This window comes from Leptodactylus fuscus, chromosome 6, assembly GCF_031893055.1.
Source record: "Leptodactylus fuscus isolate aLepFus1 chromosome 6, aLepFus1.hap2, whole genome shotgun sequence".
NCBI lineage: Eukaryota > Metazoa > Chordata > Amphibia > Anura > Leptodactylidae > Leptodactylus > Leptodactylus fuscus.
Genome location: NC_134270.1, coordinates 48305265 through 48322875, shown reverse-complemented (window position 1 = coordinate 48322875; position 17611 = coordinate 48305265). Strand labels below are relative to the sequence as shown.

Here is a 17611-nt window from a genome sequence, read left to right as displayed (position 1 = left end):
CGGACAACCCCTACAATATACAGAAGGCTTAGCCAAGCGTAAACATATACAAATCTGTTAGGCTAAGTTCACAAGAGGAGCGTAATGGCGGATTTTGGCACCGAGAGTGACGTGAGCCGCGTCACTTTCGGGCCAAAATTTGCCTGCCACGACTGTCGCGGCTTCTGACAGTCGCGGCTTCCCCCTCCGGAGTAGGCTCAAATGAATGGGCCGACTCCGGAAGTTGCTGCCGCAGATTCTCAACGAGCCGCAGAATCTGGCTGAAGAAAGGGCAGCTCGCTTCTTTTTTCCGTGGGCGGCAACATGCTGCTCACGGAAAAAAGTAGGCTGGCGGTCTCCATAGACCACCATTGTGAGGGGGCGGATTATGAGGTGGATTCCGCGCCATAATCCGCCCTCTCTGTGCCCGTGTGAACGAGCCCATATAGCCAGCAGACGTATATTCACTGTAGCCAAGAGGAGCAGTAAAATTATTTCATTCTGCTGAATAGAATCCCAGATTCTGTTTCGCATCCCATAATATCAATTAAACAGCAACTATGAATAGAAACTAAAAACCCAAGACAATATTCCTAAATTATTCCTGTCCACGCACCAGGGAGTGAGAACTAAACACTTTCTACTTCACATGACACCGTGGAAAATAATACCATAGCAAGCAGTGCTTCCAAATGCCTGCTGTGGACATCACACCGTGCTAGTGTCTGCATTGAAAACATTGCCAGGACGTTCTGAGCCCCTACACTGGGAAGAAGCTTAAAGGGGTTGTTCAGGTCACGGTTTTTTTGATACTGATGGCCTATTCACCGTGAATGGGAGTAGAACTACAGCAGTTATACAACACAGAGAACATCTTCTATGTATCGTCAAAGTGATTGGTGCCGGGTCCAGATGTCAGACTACCACGAATCTAAGACTGATGTCCTATCCAACACTGTTAGGTCGGGTTCACATCTGCGCCCCGGCCTCCGCTGTCAGGTTTCCGTCGACAGAAGATGGAAACCTGGCAGACAGTGTCTGGCCGTGAGCACCTGTGAGCGTTTTGTGCTCTCCGCAGCGAAATTTATTTATTTTTTTAACCGGACACAAAGTTCTGCATGTCTGACTTTGTGTCCGGTTAAAAAAAAAAATATATATATAAAAAAGAAACGGTTTAGCCACGGAGAGCACAAAACACTCACAGGCGCTGAAGGCCGCACACTTTCCAAACCCATTCAAATGAATGGGTTTGAAAAGTGACTGCAGGTTTCCGTCTCCTGTCCAGTTTCTCGGGCAAGAAATGGAAACCTGCAAAACGGAGATCGGACGCTGGAGTGAACCTGCCCTTACCGAGTCTGGTCAAGCCTTTTAAAGGGACAGGATCACCACTGCACTGATTTTCTATGAAAAAGTAACTAAAAGAAAACGCGTTGCAAATAGTCTTTATTAAAACTATCCGTCTGTTTTGTGTATACAACTCCTAAACTGACCTGTGTGTCTCCATGGTAACAGACTACAATCATGAGTTACTGCTTTTCATCTGTCCCTTTTGCAGCTAACCTAGAGAGCAGAAGAGTGACACAAGACCATGGGTACCTTGTCCTGTTTGCAGAGCACACAAGGTGCCAAAACAGTGGAAACCATCCAAAATATAACCCCATTTTGGAAAGTAGACCACTCAACGAATTTCTCATGGGGTATAGTGAGTACTTGACATTACAGGTCTTCAACAGAGTTGGGCCATAAAAATGGAAAATCACATACTTACCTATGAAATGTTGCTTTAACCCAAAAGATTTCATTTTTACAAGGGATTAGAAAAGAAAATGCACAATGTGTTAAAGAATTTCTCCTGCCTGCAGAAATAGTCCACACATGGCCCCATTTTGGAAACTACAACCCTGATCTCACAGAGGTTTAATAGATTTTGTTAACATTGGGAAGTAGAAATGAAAAATGATATTTTTTGCAATACAATGTTGCTTTTGGCACAACTTTTTCATTTTTTTACAAGGGTTTAAAGAGGACCTTTCACCACTTTTGGGCACATGCAGTGTTATATACTGCTGGAAAGCTGACAGTGCGCTGAATTCAGCGCACTATCGGCTTTCCCAATCTGGGCCCGGTGTAAAGCGCTATCGGTCTCGGTACCATAGCGCTTTACAGTCAGAAGGGCGTTTCTGACCATTAGCCAGGAACGTCCTTCTGCCTCGCGGCGCCTATCGCGCTGTGCTATGGAGCGGGGAGGAACTCCCCCCTCCCGCTCCTGATAATGCTCGTCTATGGACGAGTACTGCGAGCAGAGGGAGGGGGGAGTTCCTCCCCGCTCCACAGCACAGCGCGATTGGCACCGCGAGGCAGAAGGACGTCTCTGGCTAATGGTCAGAAACACCCTTCTGACCATAGAGCACTACGGTACCGGCACCGTAAGCTCTTTACACCGGGCACAGATCGGGAAAGCCGACAGTGCGCTGAATTCAGCGCACTGTCAGCTTTCCAGCAGTATATAATACTGCATGTGCCCAAAAGTGGTGAAAGGTCCTCTTTAAAAGAGAAAATGCATCCAAAATTTTCTTACACAATTTCCATATAAGGAGCAGCAGACAAGTATCAGGACATAGATCTGAATGCTATCCGCAAATAAGAGTAAGACAAGACACATGGGCTGGTTCTTACCTGAACTACAAGGTAGCGGCTGCTGTGTTAGAGAGGTCTGATGTGTAAGAGGTTGGTGCTGATGGTTTGGGTGATGTATATGCTGGTGCTGTGCAGAGTGCTGAGCGGGGTGCTGTGCTTGATGCGGTGAATGCTGCGCAGGGTGCGCAGCGCGTTGCTGAGGGTGCTGTGGTTGGTGTGGTTGATGTGGCTGGTGTTGCTGATGTGGTGCTTGTTGGTGACAGTGAGATGTGTGCTGGTTGGGGTGCTGATGGTGTACTACAGTGTGATGTATGTGTGGGGACTGCTGGGACTGCTGTGTGTGGATTGGAGTATGGGACATGTGCACTTGTCCCATAGAGTCCCCCACAGTTGTGCCAAGATTGCTTGCATGGCTATTTGTCAGGTTATTTTGGCTACCGTGCTGTTGAGAGCTCATTGTGCTACTAGGGGAGTGCTGATATGAGCAGGGTGAATGTGTCTGCTGAGAGGCCTCTGACTGGAGATTCATCAGCCCTGGAGGAAGGAGAAGAAGAGAATGGTTATTTTACACTCTTCAATGTAAGGCAGACTTTGCTACTGCTACACATCCTCAGCAATGCAGTAAAATCCGCATGCCACGGATTGTGCTCACGTATCACCCAGAGGGTTAAGATCCACTGGGAAAACCTGAAGTATTTCCACAACATAATGAGCAGATTAAAGATCAGGAAGATCTGCAGAATTGTGATTTGTTTCTGCTACAAATGTATGGGAATCTACTGCAAGATTGCAGACTCTGAAATCACCCTAAAGACAATAGGCCAAGTATCCAGAATGGTTTGTATTAATAAATCATACAAATTAACCATTACATGACAATTCTGCATGCGTGGGTCCTCTATTATTCCTCCTGAAAATAAATATACATACATGCCATCATAAATGGCCGACATCCATGGCCAGTCAGAAGCAGCAAAAAACAGAGGCTGCGTAGTTTATTGCAAAAGTACATTTGCAACAAACTATCATAGAATTATACAATATTAATCACTTTAATTAAGATTTTTTTCCCTGACTCCAACTTCACCCAAAACTGACCCAGACACTAACTCCACCATACATAGTGTAACGCTGTCAGTATATAGGGACACATCACTCTGATAAAGGGAAGAGTAACATCCACTTGACAGCTGATTCATGTATTTCCAGGAGGAATAACAGGAACAGCGCAACACAGATTTCCAAGAAATTACAGCCATGTCAGGAAAACTAAAACAGTCCTATTGTCCCCCATTTTTTTTCATAGGTCCCATTCACACGGGTAAGAGGGGGCGGATTTTGGTGCGGAATCCACCCCCTCACAATAGCGATCTATGAAGACTGCTAGTGCTCTTTTTTTCCGTGAGCGTCATGTTGCTGCTCATGGAAAAAAGAAGTGAGCTGCCCTTTCTTCAGGCGGATTCAGGCACGCTCCGGACTGGGCCCATTCATTTGGGCCTAAGCCAGACCGGAGTGCCGCGACTGTCAGGAGACGCGGCAGGTGGATTTTGGCCCTACTCTGACGTGGCTTTCCACATCAGAATCAGGACCAAAATCCGCCATCCGCGCCCCATGTGAACAGGGCCTTAATAATATGTCAAGCTTTTAACATAAAAAACTAAAACAAAAGAAAAGCGGCTGAAACGGTATTTCCGGTAAACAGATCATAAAACATTCATTGCTTAGAGATTGCCCTACAATACCAGTCCTCCTGTTATACAAGGATTTTATGAGAATATAAGCAAGGAAAAGTTTGTGCTGGAATCTGTGACATGTTTCAGTTGAAGTCTTGCATGGTGATGCAAAAAAAATAAAGGATTATCGTTTATCAGTAATGTAATCATGTATCTCTGTCTATCCATGGCCTCTGGCTCAATGTACATGCAGGGATTAATACAAGCGCCTTCAGCGAACGCTCGGAGCCAGAAGTCTGTAGCTACAAAGTATGTAGTTAGATCACTCCCTCGGGTGTCATGTGTATGTACATCCATGTCTCCTCCCAGCCTGGCTTTGATAAATCTGCCCCCTTGTTATGACTTGCACAAAGCCAGGGGGGGCGACGCATGACAAGGATTTGCTCTCCGGTGAACCTGAATCCCTGTGTCATGCTCCGTCTCTCAGGCCCTGCACTAGGTATAACATATTGCATCAATTTTGCTGTGTGATCTGCACCATACAGGACAATATAGTGACAATATATGCTTGTTGCTCTTCCTTCATCACTTATAGAGTGGCGCTAAACCCTTCTACTTACCTTGACCTATAGACTGAGCAAATACATTCTTGTATAGGCTTCTAAATGAATCACTGAGATCTTCAAAGTTATATTCGGGGAAAAGTTTTTCTCGCTCTGGTGTGCTGTACTGTGACTGCTGCGGTAATGTTGGAGCGGTTTGCTCGGGATGGCTCGTTACCTAGGAGAGAATAAGAGGTCACAATTTATTAGGTCCAGTGGTCAATGCCCACATTCTGGTTTTTCAGAAAAATTCATATAGTGTTGAAGCAACTGTACAAGCAATGGAGCAGCAGGATAGGACAGCAAAGGCATTGTCTGGGATTTTAATACAGATGGAGCTATCCCACCAGTCGATGGCGCTCAGAGCAAGCTTCCTCTTCCAGGCCTGAGATGTGACGCTCATTTGTCATGTGGCCTTTAGCAGCTTAGCCCCTCTCTTGTGAATGGGTGTGAGCAGCAATACCAAGCAAAGTCTATACCCAATGTAACAGCAGAGGTCCGGCACTCAGAGGTAGCAATGAATCACTTAACCCTTTTGATTTGCAATCCAAATAATCACAATGTTTCGGTCTTGCCTCAGACCTTCTTCAAGCAATCGGATTGCAGTGGAGAAAAACCTAGTAAGGGTATGTTCACATGGAGTTTTTTGCAGGCGGATTTTGATGCGGAATCCGCCTGGAAAAAAACAACACCTCCCATTCATTTCAATGGGAGTCACTACCTTTTTTTTTTAACCTCTAGCAAAAAAAATTTTCAGCTAGTGGGGAAAAAGAAGCAACATGCCCTATCTTCCTGCGGATTCGTGGCTGAATCAGTAGCGGCGTCTGCGTCTTGACACTCACTCCTGATTAGGCCCATTCATCCAGGCCTAATAAGAAGCGAGATGCCGATGCACCGTATTCTGGCACCAGGATTTGATTTGTAGTGCCGCATCCATACCTTATATTTGATAGACACCACATAAGACATTGTGCTCGATATGCAGCAAAGGGGATACATTGCTAGTGAGTGCCAGGCAGGGCCGGCTCCAGGTTTTTATGGGCCCTTGGGCGACAGAGCCTCAGTGGGCCCTCTTGTAAAGGAGGTGGGGGGAGTCGAGACACTGTGCGTCGCAGATGAAGCGAGTGACGTCATGCAGGAGGGTGGCGTCACCAATGCCATACCTCCCAATCTTTTAAAGAGTAGAAAGAGGGGCAAAATGTGCGGTGCGCTCTGCGCGCCGCGGCAAATTTAGCTCCACCCACTTTTATGTTGATTCCACCCATTCTCATTCATTTATTATGTGCTCCCACACAGTATAATCCTCCTACAGTCACCCGTAAATTATATGCCCCCCTCCATCTCTCCCCCAGTTTCATATACACCCTTCCTCTGCCCCCAGTTTAATGTCCCCCCTCCATCTCTGTCCCCAGTTTCATCACGTTCTCCCCCTTCATCTGCCCACAGTTTCATGTTCCCCATCTCTGCCCCAGTGTCATGCCGTTCCCCCCCCCCTTCATTTGCCCCCTCAGTTTCATTGGGCCCCCTCCATCTCTGTCCCCAGTTCCATGCTGTTCTCCCCCCCTCCATCTGCCCCAGTGTCATGCTGTTCCCCCCCCCCATCTGCCCCAGTGTCATGCTGTTACCCCCTCCCCTTCATTTGCCCCCCAGTTTCTTTGGGCCCCCTCCATCTCTGTCCCCAGTTTCATGCCGTTCTCTCCCCACCCCCTTCATCTTCTCCAGTGTCATGCCGTTCCCCCCCTCCCCTTCATTTGCCCCCCAGTTTCATGGGCCCCCTTCATTATGTTTCACCTTAATATGTAATACAAAACAAACACATCACTCACCTTCCCTCGTTCCCCCGACGCTCCTCTCTCTCTCCCTCCAATCACATACGCGATGCAGGAGCTGTGAGATCAGCTCCTGCTTAGCTCCGGACCGGCTTGCGTGTGTAGGCGTGATGCGATGACGTCATCGCGCCTACACACGCAAGCCGGGGCCGGAGCTTTAAAGCAGGAGCTGATCTCACAGCTCCTGCATCGCGTATGTATTTCAGCTCATCGGCGGACGGACGCCGATGAGCTGAAATTGTGACAGGCAAGTGCCGGGGGGCCCCCAGAGGCTCTGTGGGCCCCGGCACTTGCCCGACTATGCCGTGCGCTGACGCCGGCCCTGGTGCCAGGTATAGGACTCCCATTACCAGAAAGCTCCTTTAATGCAGGGTGCCTTTTATTTGTCCTATGCAAATAGAATATATGCTGAAAAGATTGCAATCTAACGCCTGGGGGCTTGGTCTGGTGGCAAGGGTAATACTGGGCCACTGGGTTGCTCCCCCTGTGGTCACTGCATTGCGGTGATCGCACCAAGTAGAGTAGGACCCCACTATACAGAGGTTGCTGTGAAGTGGCTAATGGACTTATGCACCTTGATCAATAGGTATACTGAGAACCTCATGCTCATTTTTATAGATTTTGCTATGTATAAGATTGGGATGTGCGGTCCATGTCTTTTCTTTTCTCCACTAACCAAGAGCAATTTAGAAAGGAAGGCTGCAGAAATGTACAACATAAAAAAGGGTCTGAATGTAAACTGCATCCATAGGTCACCTATAAACATGTTGGGATGGAGGATATATATATGTAGATAGACATAACCGGTCTCTCTTGTCATCCACTATGCAGTATATGTGTGCGGTACTCACTGGTGTATAGCTGTGCACGCTGCCAACACTGTTCAAGTTTAAGGATGCCACACTCTGGTCAGAAAGGCTGTTGTTAAGGCTACTTCGAGGGCTGTCATTGCCATCCTGACTTGTGTTGTATAAAGTTACCTAAAACGTAGGAAAAAACAATTATGATATTATTAGACAATATCTTCACATCTGTTTGCATTGGCTAGTCCTCAGTTTTCATCGAGATGTCAGCAGTATGGTTTTGGGAAAGTGGGGCGAAGACAGATCACAATAAACCCCTTACCAGAGCTGTCAGCACCTCCTGAACATAAAATAAGCCTAGTAACGTAGAAGCAGGAGACTTATTTGTGCATAACTAGACCTTCTGGGAGTGTTTAAGGATTATTCTCATCTTAGATATTTAGAACATATCCATAGAATTTATTATACAGATGTGGGTCCCACCTCTGGGGCCTGCACATAATTGTAGGACAGGTGTCCCTGACCCAGGCCTGCAAGCTGCCATCTAGATGAATGGAGATGTGGGTGGGAGTACGGAAACAACCTAGGTCCTATGAATGTGAACAGGCAGGGGCGTTTTAACACATCGGTGGGCCCTGTACAAAGATTTCATAAGTGGGCCTCCACCATCACCACCTGCACAAATTATAATGCACCTTCAATGGCCCCCACATAGTATAACGCCCCTTAGTGGCTCTCACACAGTATAATGGTTCCCTAGTGGTCTCATACAATATCCCCCTTATAATGCCTCCATCCAGTTTGCCTCCACAAATGCATGTCCCCCCGCCCCTGTCCAGAGGAGGCTGATGAGTTGGGGTAGCTCAGACCCACTGCCCTGGACAGCGGGACAGCAAACGTAGGACTGTCCTGCTGTCCAAATGGGGGCTATCGTTACCATAGGGCCTGGTGCTAGTGCACTGTTGGCCCTATGGGTACAGTGGCCCTGTGAACAGGAGTCACCTACCAGCATAGCACAGCAAGGCTGACTGTTTTCTATTAGATATCTATGGAAAATGTTATTGACATCAAGTGGCAATATCACAAATGTCTAAGACAGGATGAGCCAACAAGTGATGACAAAAAAGCTCTACAAAGTTTGCCTCCAAAACCAAGAACAGGGGCATGTGGTTTAGGTCAGTACAGAAAAGCTAGTGATGAGTTTCACCATTGGGAAAGTAAATGGATATAAGAAGTCAATAGGTTGCAGAAAACAGTTCTTCTAAATCAGCCGGCTGGTGGAACTACTAGTCCCAGCACGCAGAGCAGCCTTACAAAGTCACAACTACATGGCAGCCCCCTCAGTGTTATATAACGGTCATTATTGCGCAGCTTTGTCCGCTACAAGTAGCAGTTCTGCAAAGATGGGAGTCATCCTGCCATATTCAGCAGACCTATTCATGCGAGTCGCCCACAGCGCCTTACACTATTTTTATAACTGCTTTATCAAACAGAATTTTATGCAACCCTGCATGTCTGTCCAGTTCAGTATTTATATATGTGACCTGCCAAATGTGACCAGTGGGGGGCACTGTGCTGCTCAGAGACAAGCTTGTGTGTCCTATTAAATATACATATTATACTATTACTAGATTCTGCGCGGGCATTAGCATCGGACACTAGCTGTCGGACATCAACGGTAGTGTGAACACTCCCTAAATCAGTCCAGACAGGTGATGTAATAGACTGATATCAGAGAAACAAGTCTACCAGCCGGTGAATAGATGAACAATGTCTGCCCTTAATATACAGGGCATGATATGATCGGCTCGGTTTCCGTGCCATTGCTGCAAATGAAGAGAAAATGCCGCAAATTCACTTGAAGTTGTTTCTATTGACTCGGCTATTAGCAGTCCACTTCATTGTTCTCTTGTGACAGATATGACACTTACTTTGTTAGTCACAGTGTTGAGAGCCAGGTTTGGAGAGGCACTTCCAGAGATTATACAATCCATTCCCAAGGAATCGGAATCTACACTGTATGGTGTAGAGGCCTGAAGGAAGGAAAATAATCATAAAATGGCCGCTATTTATTTAGCATCAGACAGACAATGACAGATCAGAATGGACTAAGTAGTGGAAATATAAACTGTGGACATGATAACACCCGCGCCATTGTGTCCATCATAGGAACAGGACAACATGGACTGCTAAAAAAGAAAGCACACTGACAGTGCCATGGGGCCCCATTGACTATAAAGGGATCTGTAGGGTGTCTGCTCTTATAATCTGAATACGTCGCATGTTAAAGTTATACTTTTTTGACTAGCGAATTTTTTGCACTCAAAATGACTAAATCTCCGAGTGGAGACTCCAAAGCAGATGTGAACCCAGCCTTAACCTTATTTACTAATCCTACTAGCTATGCAAAAATCCTAACCTATGCTAAAACGTGTTAAAATAAACAAATCTATACCCAAGTATCTTTTTCACAGTTCAAAGAATAATCTCCAGCTACAAGGGGTAGCAGAATCAATGGGTTATAAGGATTGTAGAAAGTGATAGCATATGATCAGTGCATGCCATCATACTATGATCGGTAGGAGTTTGACCACTGATCTTGAGAAAGAAAGGGCCACAAGAGGTTTCTTTCCTATTTTCCCTGTAAAACTACATTCCTGTGTACAGGAACTGCAGCCCAGCTCCATTTAAGTACATGATAACGATTGTAGATCCTTGTAAAGCTGGGTGGACAGGATTGCCAATATGCAGGAAAAAAAAAAAAAGGCTGCAACACTACATCAGCATTGCAACTCCTTTATTCTGACGATCGATGGGATCTGACTATGTCTGCAAAGTGCTGCGGAATATGATGGCACTAAACAAGTAAGGCCTCGTTCACATCTGTGTCATTGGTATTCCGTCCAGGCGTGTTCGCATGATGGAATACCAAACCCAACTGTAAGCACTGTGCAGTAAAAGCACACGGACCCCATAGACTATAAGGGAGTCCGTGTGCTTGCCGACAAATCTCCTTAGGGATCATTCGGACAGGTAAGTAGTTTACAATCTACTTTCCTGTCGCATGATTTGTGCGGGCAGTGCACAGCAAGCACACGGACCCCATTATACTCGATGGGGTCCGTGTGCTTTTACTGCACAGTGCTTGCATTTGCGTTCGGTATTCTATTCGGGGGGGGGGATACCGAACGCAGATGTGAGCGAGGGGTAAGCCAAATAAATAACCCTATAGATCGGACCTAATCCAATGAAAGCGAAATCTCTGCATACTAATACAGACTATCTTATGCATTAGAAGTGCGACCACCAGTGCTCACTAAAGCCGTGTGGAGATTTAACAGAATACTTTGCAGCTGTATCCAATATCCCAGATTGTACATACCCGCTCTCCAGATCGCGGCCTCTTCTTTGGCCGTGCTGGTAGCGCATCCTCCTTTGGATTCGTGTCTATTGCCCAATAGGAACCCTAAGAAACAAAAAAAAAAAAAAAAAAAAAAAAAAAGACACAAAATCAGCAAATGTCATTTAATAGCCTGAATGATAAGCGTACATCTGGAGTAGTATCAAAAGGCGACTGTACCAGTGAGAGCTGCCACCTCATGTGTGATTTAGTCACTCAAATACATAGGGTTAAACTGCAAGTGTATAGGTGAAATAAAGCTATTCCCAGTAATGTGGATGCCGGCTTCAGCTCTAAAGATTAACCTATGGAGTTCCCGTAATAATAAGAGGATCCGCAGGGGACTTCTGTCAGATCATCAGGCAGCTTCTAGCACTGGTCACCATGATCTATTTAGGAATCTGTACAGCAAATGACTCGCATGACCTGGCAAGTTCCTATACAGGTTTTATAGGTGGGTCATACCATCAGACTGCAGGGGGGAGCTTGAATCCTCCAAGGCAGCCGCTGTACTTCCAGCTTTGGCACTTTTATTACTTGTCATTTGCCCGGCCATTGGAACATCACAGGTGGACTATCAAGCACTTCAGAGGACAGGAACACGGCGCTATATTTACTCCATACAGGATAAAGTGCTGACAGCTTCTATTTATTACTTAGATACACTTAAAGGGAAAGGGTCACCTAGATATATTTTTTAAATCCTAAAAACTTTGCAGTTCCAACTCTTGCCACCTATTGTAACTGGTGGATTCTGTGAGGAGGCTACAGAAAAGTAATCTAGTAAACCGCAACCCTCAGTATATTTGGTTTAGTGGCCAGAGTCAGAACTGCAGGATCTTTAGGATAATATTTAACAACCTAAAAATATGCTTAACATAAAACTAGGAAATTTTCTGGCACCACCTTTTTCTATTGGTTAGTGGTTGGCTGGAGGAGAGTCAGCCATGTTTAATCAGCAGATGGGGCATCACAATGATGCTGCCATGTGACCTGGGGATCTTGAGGCCAACTTCTTATGAGGGAGATACTTCAGTCATGTCAATGTCTAGGGCAAGGGTAGGGAACCTTTGGCTCTCCAGCTGCTGTGAAACTACAACTCCCAGCATGCTCCATTCACTTCCATGGGAGTTCCCAGAACAGCAGAGCCAGTATGCATGCTGGGAGTTGTAGTTTTGCAACAGCTGGAGAGCCATACGTTCCCTACCCCTGGTCTAGGGTAATATGGCCATGATACACAATGCACATGCATTGCATTGTCAGGCTGCCTACCCCGCAAATTATGAAGGGAAATGTGGGTACGCTACAATCACAACTGTTGCAATAAGATACAATAAGTTTAGGTTTTCTTGGGACGGTCATGCCTTGGCAACCTGTGAACCATAAGGCAACTACATTCACTTATAGCAACTTGCAAGGAAGGCAGCCCAACAGGGTGATCTTTGGCTGTGACACATCGACACAATGTAGCAGATGACGAGTATAATGGGTGAGCAGTAATGTCCGATCAGCTGCGTAACACGTGAACATTAAGAGCTGCTTCTAGCTGCTGCCGACAATCGGACAGCCACATTGATCCGCATGGTTTGTGACCTGTTCCGCAATATGAGTAATAAGAACCAGGAACAACCAGTGCACTAGAGAGGGCAGAGCAGGATTTCTTTCCTTAGGGCATGTTCACACAACGGAATTTGCTCAATGTTACTGCTGCTGATTAACCCCGATGTGTCTGAGCCAGTGGGAAAAAATCTGAAGCCGAAGACAGGCTCACATTCCTATTCAATTTCCCCAATGTGAACCCAGCCTTAGAATTCTCTCCATCTCTGTGTCACGCACTAGACATAAGACACTACATCAGTTTTTCCTGGAGTGTCCCTCTTCTTTATGTATCCAGAGCATAAAACAATGCTTAAATATATATCACAAATAGTTATCCAGCCACATAAAGCATCCAGGTAACTGAGGATGTGCATTATATATGATCACATACTGTAATAAATGTAGTAAGGTCCGGTCGCCATAACACAAGAGCAATGAGAAGCTTAACACCCTCACGCCCGCTGAAAGCGAGAACCTCTGAACAAGGCCAGCTCGGGAATGGGGTAAGAATATGACGCCCACTTGGATTTAAAGAAGTCTGTCAGCAGGGGAATCGGTATCAAACTAATGCCAGTTCTTGTGGGAAACCTTGTACACTTAACAAAGAAGACTTTCTTATTTTAGATTGCAACTCCATGTTCATGAAAATCAGAATTTTATTCATTTACATATTAGCTAAAAAGGGATTTACAATTGCCTTTTCTCCTGCCAGGGTTTCACTCTCCGATCCAGACAACTGCGCAGGACTGCCGCCAAAGTGCGACAAAGTAGGAGAGGTCACTCAAGCAATGGGGGAGGAATTAGGCGGCAGTTAGGGGAACGATTATCTGGAACTAAGAGAGAAGCCCCGGCAGGAGAGGCCACGTCCCTAAAGGCCTTTTCTGCTGATTTTCATGAAAACGGAGCTGCAAAGCAGAATAAGAAAGACATCTTTGGAAAGTGCATAAGCTGCCCTACAATGTACGGTCATCAGTTTGCTATTGATTTTGCTGCTGATAGACTCCCTTTAATGCACAAGATAATCTTCAGACAACATGGAGTAAAATTAAGAATATTTACCTATCTCTTTTGCTCTTTGGGCTCATGATGCCTGGCCATAGCACGGTTTGTACTAGTCTTAGGCTGGCCATACAATTTAGATATCGGTCAGCCACCACTGCATACAAATGGCTTAAATAAAACACAATTTTTTGACTTGTGACAGGCCATTTCATCCTCCAAAATAAGCCACCATTACCTTTCCAGGGTCATCCTTGGATCGAGGCACTTTCAGAAAGCACTTATTCAATGACAGGTTGTGTCGTATAGAATTCTGCAGACAAAAAGAAGAGAAATGTGAAGAGTCAGCAGGCTGCCGTGAAAAGACTGAATTCTAAGAAGAGCGCTCTTTTCTGCAGCGGGAAAGAACATTTTCTTACGCAGCATTTCTACTTAAAGGGACACGTGCACTCTCACAAACACATTTACTTGTTAATCTTTCAATATAGTTAAAAGGAAAAATGAAACAACTTTGCAATAGGTGTTAATTAAAAATGTCCCACGTTTCGTTTCTACAGCTGCAATGCAGACCTATGCATTTCTATGGTAACAGACTACAAACTCAGTGCAGCGCCATCCTGTGGTCATACTCCCTACACCTCTGGCTAACTTCCTAAATGTCGCTTAGGACAAAGCAGGGAACAGATGGGGAAACATATGAGACTGAAAGACTGCAGGATTAGACTACACGGAACTTGTTTGTAGTCTGTTACCAAGGAGACCCAGAGGTACGCCTAGGAGCTGAATACATTGGTCATTTTCGATATATTAAGTTAATATTGCCATGGTGGATACAGCCTTTCTGTGGCATATTCTTTTGCGGAAAATGGCATTCAACCGCTTTGCAGATTTACCTTGAAAAGCTGGGTGATAAAAGATGGCTGCCATTAGGGCTCCATTAGCGGCCAATTTAATCCGCTTTTAAAGGGGTTGTCCATCGCCTATTTTTATTCTTTAATATCGTCTATATGAACATGTAAACATAACAAATGAGTGCATGCTTCTACCACCGGCAGCTCATTTTATTTCTACATGGGTGTTTGGGAAAAAGGGCTGCTGCAGCCAATGGCAATCTTCACTGGTGACCTCTTCACAAATGGCACATTGTGGGCTGCAGCAGTCCCTCGCACAAACTGCACCTGTACAGAAACCAAAGGAGGTGCTGGTGGACGAGAGGAAGCACGGGGAGAGGTGAGTACTCACTTGTTATGTTTAAGCGGACAGTAGCAGAAGGGTTGAGGAATAAAAACAGGAACTGGACAACCCCTTTAAGGCCATCTATTGCCAAGTGTGCCATACATATTTCCATACTGACAACCAAAAGGTGCCTTGTCAGTAGCTGGAGGAGGTTCACGTCTTCTCATTGAACACATGAGGACCAGTTAAAGGAACACAAACTACAAAGACATGATTAAAGCAGATAATCTCCTGTTTGTCGTATGGAAGGGAAGGGACTTGCCCAACTTTTGTCCTACTATAGACAGGGTAGTGCTGGGATACTTTTTCATTTTTAGTTTTCTATCCTTAGTGTTCCTTTAATATTTCCTCCGTCCTTTTTTTTTTTATTGATGCCGCGCAAAACTGCAATAGCCATAAACACACACAGGAATGAAGCCATAAACTAGACAAATATAAGGCGGGCACCTGAGAGTTACACAGAGGTCTGATCTAGGCGTAAAGACGTGTTCCAGTGGGTGACCTGCAGTGTCCAGTGCCCAGATGTAGCACTGTACACTAGGGGGCAGTAACAGAAGATGTCTTATACATATTCATAAAGCATGACTTGCTCTGTCCATACACAAGACTAAACAGATGTGAGTCAGTGAAGAAGCTAAAGCCCCAAACTTCAGCCGTGTCCTCCAAGAGCAGGCGCAGAACATGAGAGATTTACTGAGTATTTCTAATATTTGCACAAACCATTTACCGGTAAAAGGAAGACAAAATTCACGCAAAGTCTGTAAGTAGATTTCCCTGGAAGCAGTAAGCAAGTAGCCACGGCTATAAAATATTCTTAGGAAAATGAATAACTGAAAGTCATCCTTCTGTGAAGTGTTCATCACAAGCTCATAAAGGATATTTAATCACTTAAGTCAACAACACCACGGCGTACGGGTCTGAATCACAGCGCACCCACTGATCAGAGGATTGCTAAGACAGCGCCATGACAGTGTAGTGGCCAGACCTGGGTACTGCAGCTGTGCTTCAGATTAGTACACTTTGTAGTTGGTCCAACACAGACAACCAGCTAATAGTGAGGGTGTCAGGAGGGATTTTGTTTTTTGGGGTTTTTTTTAGCCCTGTGTGAATAGCACACCATTCACTTCTACTGCGGCCATGCCAGTGCTCCAGTGTTTCATTCACATGAAGCACACGGGGGAACTTTCGGCCCCCATTCTCCTGACTGCTGGGGGTCCTGTGGATATAGTATAAGTGCCGTTGATATGAATGGTACCCTGGTATCCTGTACCGATTATCTGATCCAGGTGCCACTGCTATACAGTGAACAGAGGCTTCTGACACCGCCACTGTATTGCAGTCTGAAAACCGCATAAGAGGCCCGTGTAACTCCTTTAACCCTTCCAGGAATCATAAGATTTACCATTTCATGTCACTGCCCTAGCCCAACAGGGGTCTTCTATTATCCTCTTCTTTACCCTAAACCACCAGGTATACAAACATTAACCCATTCACTGCTCTACATCTCCAACCATCCTTATATTGTCCTTTCACTGCCCAAGTCATCCAGGATTATTAGTAATTACTCGATGCTTTTAAGGAAACATTGCTGCGGTCCACAACATCCCAGCTCACCAGCTACAAAGGCTTGGAGGTAACAGTGCCAGCAATGCATTGCATGACTGTAGGGACCCAACCTGGACTTTTGCACCAGGGCCCATGAGTCTTTGGTTAAGCCTACAATGTCTGAACTCTGAAAAAAAAAAAATACAAAAATATGTCCAAAAAGTTGCAGCTGAACTCCTGGAAAATTTCATTGTGCGATTATTAGGTATTGTGGTATTATTCTTAAGAACAAGCAGAGATTACTAATGTATTTAACAAGTGTGTCTGAAACACCTATAGGACTTTGCAGGTTTGCATTTACCATCTACAAGATCTATTTTAACTCTTAAAGCAGTCGCACATTGCCAAAACACATTCTCCCGCAGACTAGGTGCTGACATCCTAACTCGAGCCCATTCTTGGCAAGGAAGTGGCTGCTGCTGAGTCACGGCGCAGAAAAGCATTGCAGATCTGCCTCCTCCGCTCCTAGCCCCTGTCAAAAGGCGATATCTGCCATGATATCCTGGCAACAGAGAAAAATGAAGAGCTCTATTTGCCAAGGCACGCGTAAGTGATAATTGTATTCATCAGTGCCAGGGTCTAACTATACTGAGATTTATGACTGGCGTAGGCAACAATTGAAACCAGAGGAGTCCGATGAGGATGAATGGACATAGCTGAACTCCAATGACAAGAGCTGAAGGTCAAATGTTACATAGCTGCCATGTTTATGGGATCACGTCCACCCAGGGCAACCACGTGGACCACGTTTAATTGCACATCAGCTGCCGGGTTACACACCGCATCTATAAAATGCTGCTATTTCCCAGACCAGCGCTCCCATTCTAAAAATCCACTTGCAGGAGCACAGCTGTCATAGCTCCATGGTTATTAAAAGAAGTGTCTCCGGTCTATGCAGACAGGTGCTCCCAGCCATGGCCATGTGTTTCATCTCATGTCCCTGGCCTCCGTCTGCTTTGTCCACAGGCTTAGGGAATGTAGTGGATAATATAAAACTGAATGCCGCCATATCAAACCACAAAAATAAAAAATACTGCAACCTTACACCTCATAATAGTGATCTGGTGAAGACACTGTCTGGAAAAACAGAAGGTCAGGTCTGAATCCATATAAAATACTGAGAAACTGAATCATGAACCAGATTAAGCAACTGATTGCAGAATAGGAGGAAAGAAACAAAATGACACAGTCGCAATACTGTCACAAATATACAAATTACCCCCTAAGAATAGGATATGATAGAGGGAGA

At 45.4% G+C, this 17611-nt stretch overlaps 1 protein-coding gene across 1 annotated transcript in view; it reads right to left on the bottom strand.

Annotated features, from left to right (window-relative positions):
• FOXJ3 (forkhead box J3) overlaps positions 1-17611 on the bottom strand; it is a 72372-nt gene that overhangs the window by 12746 nt on the left and 42015 nt on the right. The window contains exons 4-9 of the mRNA XM_075279889.1: positions 13760-13834; positions 10906-10989; positions 9455-9556; positions 7572-7700; positions 4910-5069; positions 2656-3150 (exon numbers count right to left, since the gene is read on the bottom strand). Of these exons, the coding sequence (XP_075135990.1) occupies positions 2656-3150; positions 4910-5069; positions 7572-7700; positions 9455-9556; positions 10906-10989; positions 13760-13834 (1045 nt within the window). The remainder of the gene's footprint in view (positions 1-2655; positions 3151-4909; positions 5070-7571; positions 7701-9454; positions 9557-10905; positions 10990-13759; positions 13835-17611) is intronic.